Raw genomic sequence first — 11,073 nt, forward strand, 5'->3', positions numbered from 1 at the left:
GAGAGCAGAGCCATTCCTGGGGAGAGCAGAGCCATTCCTGGAGAAGGCAGAGCCATTCCTGATCCAGTCATTGCCATCCAGCTCCTCCCCACAGCGCTCTGAGATCTACCAAAGGCACCTCCTGCACTGTGAGCTCTGTAACCCCTCAGGATGAGCCTCTGGGGGTCTGGCAGGAAGCAGAGAGCTGCTTGGATGTTCCAAGAGCTGCTCTGAGCGTTGCTGTCTCTCCCCAGGTGGGTTCATCAGCTTCAACGGCTCGTGGCGCGTGCAGGGCATCCTGGCCATGTCGCGCTCGCTGGGCGATTACCCCCTGAAGAACCTGAACGTGGTGATCCCCGACCCCGACATCCTGAGCTTTGACCTGGACAAACTGCAGCCAGAGTTCATGATCCTGGCCTCGGACGGGCTGTGGGACGCCTTCAGCAACGAGGAGGCCGTGCGGTTCATCAAGGAGCGCCTGGACGAGCCGCACTTCGGGGCCAAGAGCATCGTGCTGCAGTCCTTCTACAGAGGCTGCCCCGACAACATCACCGTCATGGTAGTGAAGTTCAGGAATAGCAGCAAAGCAGAGGAGCAGCAGTGAAGGAGCCCCCGGGCCCGCTCAGGACTCAGAACATTTTCTCCGCCGTAGGAAGCTCTAGAAACGCCGTCCGGGCTCTCCCGGGAGGAGCGGATCCCTCTGGGCTCCGTTCCTGGCTTGGCAGAAGGAGCAATACAACAAATCCAAGAATCCGGTTTGTCCCCGTGTCCCTGCCTCCTGTGCCCTCGCTGCTCCTCAGGCCCCCACTGGAACCTGCCATTTCTCACTTTTCTTTACCAGCCCTGTGTAGGTTTTTGGTTTGATCGCTCCCCTCCCGCGGGCACACGGCAGGGGCAGGGCAGTGCTGCTGCTTTTCCCTCCTGGGTGTCACTGCTCAGAAGCTGCTCTCACGTCCCCCGTGACCTGCAGGGATAAGGGTGGGTAGGAGGAGGGTTTGTGATGTGAAGGAGGAAGAGGAGCCACCTCTCAGCCTGCTGCCACTGCTGGCTTTCGCTTTGTTTAACCCCTGCCCAAAACAAACCCCTGCCAAGCATGTCAGTAGGTAGAGCTCCTGAATTACCACCTTGATTCAGGCTGTGCATTACTCTAAACCACTTCTTCTAGGCCATATTGTATCCAAACCAACTGATGGTGAACTTCAGCAAAATCCTGGGAGTTCTGAACCTCCTGGATGGGAGCAGAGCTCAGCTGGGATAGCAGAATGTGTGTCCTTCACCGAGAATCACCCTGACCTTATTTCCGTGGCATGGACTTGGAAAGTGATGTGAGAGAGAACGAATTTCTTCGGTGGCTGTTGGGAAGCTCATCCAAGCAGGGAGTTCCTCAGAGCTATCCAGCTGGAAGTCAAAGCCTGTGCAAGACTTCCCTGTACCACTGCAGGTGGATTTGTGGTGTTCATCCTGGGGCAGACCCCGCTGGAAGCGACTTTTGGGATGAGATGCAAACGCCAGGCAGCATCAATGCACTGTAGAGATGAAAGGTTGTGTTAAATCTAGATTTTAAAAGTATGTTTAGATCTAACTTTCAGTATTTAATTGTATTTTGGGATCTGTGACTGCTTTATGTGGGAATGAGGACAGTTTGGGTTTTTTGCTGCACCTCTGGTACCAGCTGTGTCAGGGCAGAGGGACAGGGCAGGCAGGATTTTGGATGGCTCCTTTCTCCTTGTCCTGCCTTACAAAAGTCCTCAGGATCTGCCCCAGAACGTGGTCCTGGACAATCTGCTCAAGTCTCCAGGGTGATGCCTGTGTTTGGGTCTGGGATGTGGTGGATGAGCTGTTCCTTGGGAAAGTACAATATTCCTCATTTCCCAGCTGCCTGCCCCCAGTGCTGTCCTGCAGGGCTTTGGGGTGCTGAGGGGGTCGGGATCTCTCAAGGCAAAAATCAAAGAGCACAAATTTCTGCTCGAGAAGGAATCCCCATCTTTGTCTTTCCAGCTTTGTCCCCCAACAAATTTGCCTCTTTTAATTGGTTTGGGGATTATCTCAGCCCTTAATTGGCTCTGGTGGCATTTCCAGTGCTGTGCAAAACGTGTCTGGATCCCTGTGTCACCCTGACCTCCAAGGAGAGCCCCTGAGAAGTGTCCAGCAGCCTGCACTGCTCCTTTCCCAGGGGATGGGAGGTTCCTGACGTTTTTAATCCCCTGCACAGGGCGCTCTGAGGATCTGAATTATGGGAATAATTGCATAGCACTGCAGTTGTTCTGCTGTGGAGAGGTAGCCGAGGTCAGAGAGCTGGGAAATGCAAGCCTTGGGTGATGATTCCATGGGAATGCTGGATCCTGGGCTGGGAATGGCACAGCAGGAGCAGTGGAGCAGCTGCAGGCAGAGCTCAGCGTGTGGGGTTTGCCTTTGGTGTCTCCTTCACTGGAGACGTTCCCGTTGTGCCTTTCCTTTGGAGGGCACAGCTGCCCTGGGAAAAGGGGAAAAAAGGGAATTCCAGCCAGCAGCTCTAAAGGAGAGGGATGTTTGTGTCCAGAGACATCCCCACTAACCCATCACAGGCACTGGAGAAGCTGGAATGACGGTCATTCCCAGAAAAACAGCTCAACAGCACTGGCCTGGGAGCTCCTTGCTGCACGGAGCATCCCAAGATCAGTGAGCATTCCTGAGGGATCCATGACCTCTGGAGCACAGCTGGCTGCCTGCCCCTGCAGCCCTGGGACAGCCAGGAAAAGGAGCTGGCAGGAATTCCCAGCCAGGAGGGAGCACTGGGAGAGCAGCTGCCGCTGGAAGTGAGCCACGCTCTGGGATGCAGGCAGGCGTAGCAGGGCACTGCCGGTTTGCAGGTTTGTCTGCATCACTCCAGGATCATTCCCTGGCACTGCAGCCCCTCCAGGCAGCTCCAAATCACCCTCTGGCAACCTCCTGGTGGCTGCAGCTGCAGCAAGCACCGGTTCAGCACCTCCAGTCCCCTGTGCTCCCTCCCTGGCAGCGCTGGCCTGGCCAAAGCCATCCATGCCAACGATCTCTGCTCAGCCCCGGGGATTTTTGCTTTGATTGCTTTAAAAAAGGAGCTTCAGCTGCTTCAGGTTTGAAGAGGAAGGACTGATGGAGGTGAGAGGCTTTGTGTGGTCTCCCACATCCACGTGCAGTGCCTACCTGTGCTCCCAGCTGGAAAGTTTGGAAGTTTTTCCTCCAAACCAAGGCATTTCCAACTTCCCGGCCGTGCCGATCCGTGCCAAACTCCGTCGTGACGCAGCTGGAGGCTGGCGAGATGAACTCCTTGTACATCCTGCTTATGCAACCTGACCAACCCAGGGTTCTCCCACTGCCTTAACGCTCCATCCTCCATCTGGGAAGGGTTGCCAGGTGCTGGAGCCAGGAATATCCCGCTGGCTGTGGCACAAGGGCTGCGGCCATCCCGGGAAGTTTGGTGGTTTGATGATCCGGAGCCTCGGTGCCCAGCGCCGACCCACGGACTCGCTGCCAAAGAGCATCTTCCCCATGGCCCAGGGAGCCAAAAATACACCTGGAGCCACTCAGCTGAGCCAGCTCTGGCTGTTCCCAGGGATATCCCAGCTCCCAGGTGGCTCCCGTGGGATATTCCGGCTCTCTCAGCCTGGAGCACGGATTGCCACGGAGCTCACCCTGAATTCCTGGCAGGAATGAGGCTGTCCCAGCCTGTCCCAGGAGCTGGGCACACCTCATTTGGTGGCACCGTGGCTCCTTCTACCGGCTGAGCCTGCCCTGACATTCCCACAAATCCCCCGGATAAAGGATTTAAACTCCCGCTGCTGCTGCTGTCGTTGCAGGGTTAAAGCATTTCCAGAGGTGAAATGAAAAATATTGTGAAGATTTGGGAATCCAGAAGGCAGAATGAAAGCGCTGGGTCAGCTTGGCTGCAGAAACACCAATGCCTAAAAAAAAAGGGAATTTTGTGTCTCAGGATACAGGACAGCCCTGCTTTAAATAATATGGAATTACTGCTAATGTAGCTGATACTTGTTTTACACAGAGAAGCATTTAGTCAGTGATTATACTACAAAAATAAAACACCTCACCAGCTTTTCATCTCCCAAAGTAGGATTTTAGGCCTCTGTACACAATTCCAAGTGAGAATGTTCTGCTGGAATTTGGCCACTCTGGGCAGAGCCCAGAGCTGCTGCCCCTTGTGCCCGATATATTCATAAATGGCCTTTCCAAAACTCCCAGAGAAAAAGTTCTGGACAGTTCATAACGAGCTGAAATTTCATGACTTTCATTTTCCCAGTGCTGACTTGGACAAGGCTTAGGGGAGCAGGTGGAGAAATACGGATTTTCCTGAGGTAACTTAAAATTCCAGGGGTCAGCTGTGTCCAGCTCTGAAGGATAATCTGGGTGCTCTGGATAACAAAACCCAGTTTTGTTTTTCCAGAGCCTTTCCAGAACCACAAACACAGGTTTGAGGGCAATTCTTGAGGGGAAAAATGTGTGGATTTCATGGATTTGGGCAGCTCCTGTGTCTGCTCTGCTCAGTCCTAAGGAAGCTGCAATCAGGTGGTTTTTAAGGTCCCTTCCAACCCAAATTCTGGGAATTATCTGAGCAATAGGGGACTAAAGCACTTTTTTTCCAAGCATATTCCTGCATTTTTGGAAGCCTGGACACAGGCAGCCTCTCCATTTTCTGGCCTGCTCTGACACCAATTATCCCTAAAATGTGAGGTAAAATTTAGGGAAATATCCCAGACATCCTCTTATACTGACCACAGGGAATGCTGCCCCTCCATCTCCTGTAGGATTTATTGGGAATTTGTTTGTTCCAGGATGAACAGGAAGCATTGCAGCATTTCAACCCCTCTGAAATAACACCCAGACTGGGAATTTCATCTTGGAATCCACTTTGCTCCCCACCCAGCAGCAACTTCCAAACACCTTTGCCCAATTAATTATTACAATAATTATAATTATTATTGTTATTATTACTATTGTTAGGCTTTTCAGGTCAGGAAACCCCCACAGTTTTCATACCAAAATCACAAATATTTGGAATTCTGGTTTAATACAGCTGCATGAGGTAAAAATAACCCCTTAGGATTTGGAAAACTTTCAGCCTGTTTTACACTTTTAGTACAGTGTTCTAGGCAGATGCAATAAAATGTAACCCCCCCACACTTCAATTCCCAAATTATTTCATATTTTTAAGGTTTTTCACCTTTTGCCAGGCTTCTTACACTAAAAACTTCCCTAAGAATGGCTTTGAGCAGAAACAGGAGCTCAGTTAGGAATTTCACAGGCTTTTAAGCAATAATAAAGTCAGAATCAAATACAAGCCAGGTTTGGAAATGAGGTGTTTGGTTTTTTTTTAGGAAATCCAGGAGCAGGATGTTTTTCCAATGCTGCTGGCACTGTAAATGACAATGAATTTCAGGTGGCACAAAGAGATCACTGTGTATAAACCTAAGCCTTGGAACCTGTGAGCAGTGTCGACCTTTGGGGCACAAAAACCCCAAATTCCTGCAGGTGACAGGAGAATTTCTGGCCATCCTCACCTCCCCAGGAGTCTCCTTCCTCCCTCAGCATGAGCACTCTCTGCTTTATCCATTTTCTGAAGGCAGAAGAGTCACAATTACATTTTTTTTTTGAGAAAGCAATACAAGCTGTGCTGTAGTATCAGTGTTCTTGTGGTAAATAATTTATTTCTCATCATTTCACATGGCAGGCTTAGAGGAAAACGGAGGGGTTTGGGGTTTAAGATGTGTAAACAATCACAGAACAAGGCAGTTCTCCCAGCACCTGCTCAGAGAACGATCAAATCCCAGCTCCTAAACCCACGGCACAGCTGGAATTTCACCCGGATCTAGGAATACAAGAGCATCGATTCCCTCAATTATGCAATACCGTATTTCCCCCACCCCTAAAAAAAACAAAAAGCCTTCATTTTTTAAAATCTCCTCCCCATCAGAACACCAACATTTGAAACCCTTGTCTGGAGAGTGTTGTCCCCAAGACCTTTTGATCCCTAAAGAACACGAGCCCATCCTCAAATCGCACGCCCAGGCCAGGTGTGGAGCGGAGCGAAAGGCGGCGCTGCCCGTGGAGCCCGGCGTGCTGGGGGCACAGGGGAGCCTCAGCCGAGCTCCTGGGCTCTGTCCCTGTCCCTGGGCTCTGTCCCAGCCCCTGGGCTCTGTCCCTGTCCCTGGGCTCTGTCCCTGTCCCTGGGCTCTGTCCCAGCCCCTGGGCTCTGTCCCAGCCCCTGGGCTCTGTCCCCAAGCCACCACGGGGCCCTGGGGTTGTGCCAGCCCAACGGGAGCGCGGCCAGGACGTCTCCGCAGTCCCTCCCCCGTGTAGTGGATGTGTCCAGGTTAATTATGTTCATGCAATTGCAAATTCTGTATCGTTGTCCATTAGAAGTGTAAACTACTGAAAACTGGGCCTTGCTGATATGAATAAAGTGATTAAAAACCGGTCTTTACACACAGGGTGGAGCTGGTCTTCTTTAGAGGTGGGGGAATTCCTGCCTTTGCTGATTTTAAAATTGGAACAAAAATACTCATTTAGAAACAGACATAAATCACAACAGAAATGATTCTTCATCTTCCCCACAGGGTTCCAGAACTCCTGGGATGCATCACACACACACACACACACAGGGGTGGGGGGATTGATGATCCCAATGTTTTTGGGATGTCCAAATTGCTCGTGAGCTCCATCTGCCTGATCTGGGAACACCAGCAGAGACACCAAAGCCATTCCAGTGAAGGTGGACACACAAATTGCACCACATTTCCAGCATTCCTCATCAGCTCCTGCAGATCCCACAGGATCCCCAGGCTGGGAACACTCCTGGAAGCGTTGTGGAGGTGACACATTTAAATACCAAGGTGTGACACTCTCAGAAGGATTACACAGGCAAAAAAAAACCTTGGGTTGGGTTCAATTTCGTGCTGGGCAGAGAACAAATAATGGAGAGTGGCAATAAAACAATAAAAACAATCCAGGCAGGAATTTCAAATCAAAGCTGCTTTCTTGGCATAAACACCTTCCCTTGGTGGCGTTTTGTACATTCCAGAAGATTCAGGGGGAAATCCCAGGGTTGCTCCGAGCACATGGAAAGGCAGCAGAGGCAGGGGGTTCCAAGGAACCTCTGGGTGTGGGGTACACACATGGAAAAGTGCTCTGTGAATCCCTGTTTTTACTGAAGAGCATTGGAATGCCCTCGAGAAACGCTGCCCCAGCAGTCAGAGTCGTCTCTAGAGGCCACTCTCGCACCAAACAGAAGTTTCTAAATAAATCCACAATCAAAGGCAAGTTTTTGAAGTGTCAGATGACAAATCCTGCCAAAACTGGACCAGTTCATTTGATGTAAGGCCATGAACTGCAATCAGATGTCTGTACTTACAGATATCAAAGCTGATTTTATAGAGAAAGAACTGTTCTGCATCCTCTGGAACAGTGACGTTGACTTTGAGTATATTTAAGCAAATTCCCACATAAACATCCTCAAATTTCAGAGGTTTGACGTGGCCCATCAGCTCGTAGGTCCTCAGAGCCAGTTTTCCATCCAGTATGTATCCCAGCCCGCTGCAGTAGGGAGGATACAGCCTGAAGGGATATTCCTGATAGGAGATGTACCTCCTTCTGTCCAGGCCTCTGTAGGCGAAGTTGTCGATGAGGGGATACCCGGTGAAGACGTTCTCCGAGGAATTCAGCTGCAGCAGGAGCTTCACCAGGTTGGGAGTGTTGATGAAGACATCGGTGTCGGTCTTCATGAAGAACCTGGCGTTGGAGCAGAACTCGGAGAGCCACTGGAATGCCATGATGGTCTTCAGGGTGAGGTTGTCGTAAGTGTCGGTGAAATCCTGGCGGATGATGTCCCCGTAGAGGATGCTCTCGTCCTCCACCGACAGCGCCGCCACCCCGTCCTCCCTCTGCGTGTCCCGCCCCAGCAGGAACAGGGTCAGGACGCGCTGGCCCCACCAGGAATCCCGGGAGCCCCACGTGATCCTGATGGCCTGCCTGGCTTTCACGTCCCTGGGGCTGGAAGCCACCAGGATGACCAGGAAGGGGTCGACGTCGGCGCACTTGGGGCGCTCGCGCAGCGAGAACGGGCGCTGCTGCCGGTACACGGGCTCGTACTCGTAGAAGTAGAGCAGGTTGATGCTCTCCAGGGCAGCGTTGGAGGAGGAGGTGATGTACCACATGGTTACCAGGGAAAACACCAGCAGCAACAGGAAAATCCATTTCAAGGGTCTCATGTACAAGGCACTGACCGGAACCGGTGCCATGGTTGGGATCTGCTGGTGCCCCTCAGAATCTGTTCCACGAGTGCTGGGGCATCTTCCTGGCTGAAAAAGAAATGAAAAGTGGCATTCAGAGTGCTGTTAGTCAAATATTACCTTCTCCTTGTGTTGGAACTGTGCTATAATACCAGCCCACCCAAGTATTCCTGATCCAGCTGTCACATCATCCCTCACCCCACGGATGGCAGCAGGACATGGAGCCGCTGCCCGGCAGGGTTTGCTGAGCGGGTTTGCACCGAAAGCTCGTGGCTTTCACCCAAAATCCTCCCTGCACAGAGCTGATCCCCACCCAGGAGCCAAGGCTGTGATCCCAGGGATGTCAGCACCACAACTCTGAGGTGGCTCCAGCTCGAGGACAGAACACCGTGCACAAAATCCAACAAATGCACAGGAAACGGCTGCTCAGAGGCCTCAGAGTTTTGCTGTTTCTGCTGAAGACAGGAAGTCTGACTGATCTGCACGAGCTGGGGCACATGGCACAAGAAAGCAAAAGTACAAGGAAATATTTCTTCTTTCAAGGCTTGGGCAGCCACTTGTTCTGAGGGGGAGGGGGAAAGGTAAAAATCGACTTCCTTAAATCAAGCGATGCACTAAAGCTGTTTATGACCAAAATCAAGACTGTTTTTATCATTAGCCAGGTAAATTTTGGATTAGAGGCACACAAATCCACAGCAGGTCCTTCCAAACCCCTATGGAATCCGTTCCAGTGTCAGGATTAGAGATTCCAAGGGATAAATCTTCAGTTTAAAACCAGACCCCCAGGCCTGAACCCTCCAATGTTTGTTTTCACTGTATTTCCTTAAAATTACACGTGCTCTATCATATCTTTTTAGACATCTTTAAGCCAAAATAATTCCAGTGCCTAACTGTGGGGATTCCAAATGGTTTCTGATGTTTGCAGTAATAATATTTATCCTGCACGAGTACACACATCAGGATGATGGAAGGTTTGATTTCACAGCACAATTAATTACTCTTTATCTTCAAAAATATCACCACAGGGCTCATAAATGTTTTATATTTGACAAATAAATTCAACTCCCAGAACAGCACTCTGGGATCCAGGGAAATTTGATTTTCCAAAGCCCACCTGCCTCATGTTTCTGTGGATTTTAAATTAATCATCCTTTAAAGGAAGCACTTGGAAAACATTTCACCAACAATGGCCTTAAAATGGATGAAAACAATTTTACATAAAGCATTTAAATAGAAGAATTTTGAGCTGATTCCTTTTGAAATCAGTAATTATCTAAAAGGAATCTTTTTTTTATGCATCAGCCTGACTTTCAGTGGACAGCAGGAAAATACATACTGGGAGAAAATAACCTAAGTTATGTATCTGTGCTTATTATTTGATTTTAGATCAATAACACTTATTTTGATGATCAACTTTAGAAGCATAGCAGTGAAAACTGATCAGTTTGATCAGTTCTTGGCTGCCTAATGGAAAAAGCATTATAAATGTTTTGATTCTTTATAGGAAGAAAAGCCTGATTTCATAACACTGTGAAAAATAAAACTGGAGACAAATCCTGACCTGCTACATGAGGGAAAATCTGTGAAAATAACCCTCAATTCAGGTCCTTCAGGAAACCCCAACCACACAGGGAAATAAATTCCAACCTTCTCCTATTTCATGGGCTTAGAGCAAAGTGAGGAAGTCCGAGAAGTTCTGCTCAGTCGTGGTGCAGGTGCAGCTCTTCCAGATCTGCCTCCTCTTCCCAACTTTTCCCTGGCAGTTTTTCCCTTCCAGCTGTGGGTGGCAGCTCCTTCCAGGGCATTACCTTCATTCTCCTGCAAGATTATGCCAACAGATAAAACTGGTGAACTTTGAAATAAATGTGAGCCAGCCCAAGGCTCAGAATGCTCCTCAGGGGTTCAGATCCATTGTGGAGTGTGGACAGGGAAAAGGTGGGGAGTTCTCATATTAAAGATTACTAATTATAATAGCAAATATTCCCATATAATCATTTTAAAATACCATAATAATAAGTGTATAGGGGGAAAAATCTTTTTAAAGCTACCAGCAGAAATAATTTGGACATTTTTAGATCTGTCTTGGACAGGGCCTGGAGCAGCCTGGTCTGGGGGAGGTGTTCCTGCACAACGAGATAATATTTAAGGTACTCCCAGCCCAAAACAGCCACTGATTCCACGTTTTTCAACCTAAAACCAATCGAAACTAGAGGCAATTTTTCAAGATCCCGGGCTGCGATGCTCTAACCTAATAAAACTTTAAACTTTAATTTACAGGCGGCTTGTTCTCCGCGATGTCTGCCCCACCATCCCTGTTTTCCGTGCCGGGCTCCCTTTCCCATTGCGGGGCTGAGCCGGGAGGTCCCGGCGGAGCAGGAAGGGATGGCTGTGAGGGGACAGCACACCCCTTCCTCTGTCCTCTGCCCACCCCCGGCTCCCAGGGCCAGCTTCTCCTCGGCTTTGTGCTCGCAGCCGGCAGCGGAGCAGCGCCCGCGGCTCCCGGTGTGCGCTTCCCCCGGCGGCAGTGACCGACCGGCCTCCAGTGCGGGGCGTGGAGCCCCGCTCCGCATCCTCATCCTCATCCTCGTCCTTATCCCATCCCCAGCCCATTCCCAGCCCATTCCCAGCCCATTCCCAGCCCATTACCGTGTCCCCGGCCGCAGCGGGAAGGAGCCGCCGCCTCTTCCGCCTCACCGAGCGGCCCCCGCTGCTGCGCCCGCCCCGGCCCCGCCGGCTCCGCGGGTAAAGGCCGGGCACGGGCAGGGCACCTCCAGCCCCGGCCCCGCCGGTTCCCCGGGTAAAGAAAGGCTGGGCATGGCCAGGGCACCTCCAGCCC

At 50.7% G+C, this 11,073-nt stretch overlaps 2 protein-coding genes across 3 annotated transcripts in view; one reads left to right on the forward strand and one right to left on the reverse strand.

Moving 5' to 3' along the window:
• PPM1L (protein phosphatase, Mg2+/Mn2+ dependent 1L) overlaps nt 1-1,962 on the forward strand; it is a 60,117-nt gene extending 58,155 nt beyond the window's left edge. Inside the window, exon 5 of the mRNA XM_015637336.2 lies at nt 234-1,962. Coding sequence (XP_015492822.1) covers nt 234-583 — 350 coding nt within the window. The 3' untranslated portion in view covers nt 584-1,962. The remainder of the gene's footprint in view (nt 1-233) is intronic.
• A 3,675-nt stretch (nt 1,963-5,637) lies between these two features.
• B3GALNT1 (beta-1,3-N-acetylgalactosaminyltransferase 1 (globoside blood group)) lies at nt 5,638-11,031 on the reverse strand. 2 transcript variants are annotated; one of them, XM_015637337.3, is made up of 3 exons: nt 10,884-11,031; nt 9,885-10,055; nt 5,638-8,306 (listed from the first exon to the last, which is right to left on the reverse strand). In XM_015637337.3, exon 3 carries the CDS (start codon nt 8,244-8,246, stop codon nt 7,260-7,262), a length of 987 nt encoding a protein of 328 aa, XP_015492823.1. In that variant the 5' UTR covers nt 8,247-8,306; nt 9,885-10,055; nt 10,884-11,031; the 3' UTR covers nt 5,638-7,259. The 2 variants fall into 2 exon arrangements, with proteins under 2 accessions (XP_015492823.1, XP_015492827.1); XM_015637341.3 differs by lacking the exons at nt 9,885-10,055; nt 10,884-11,031 and adding an exon at nt 9,799-9,866.
• Between the last annotated feature and the right edge of the window lie 42 nt (nt 11,032-11,073).

The sequence above is a fragment of the Parus major genome, chromosome 9, assembly GCF_001522545.3.
Source record: "Parus major isolate Abel chromosome 9, Parus_major1.1, whole genome shotgun sequence".
Taxonomy (NCBI): Eukaryota; Metazoa; Chordata; class Aves; order Passeriformes; family Paridae; genus Parus; species Parus major.

What these genes read in the sequence shown, in the direction of transcription:
- B3GALNT1 (XM_015637337.3), bottom strand. Translation starts at nt 8,246, where the DNA reads ATGGCACCGGTTCCGGTCAGTGCCTTGTACATGAGACCCTTGAAATGG.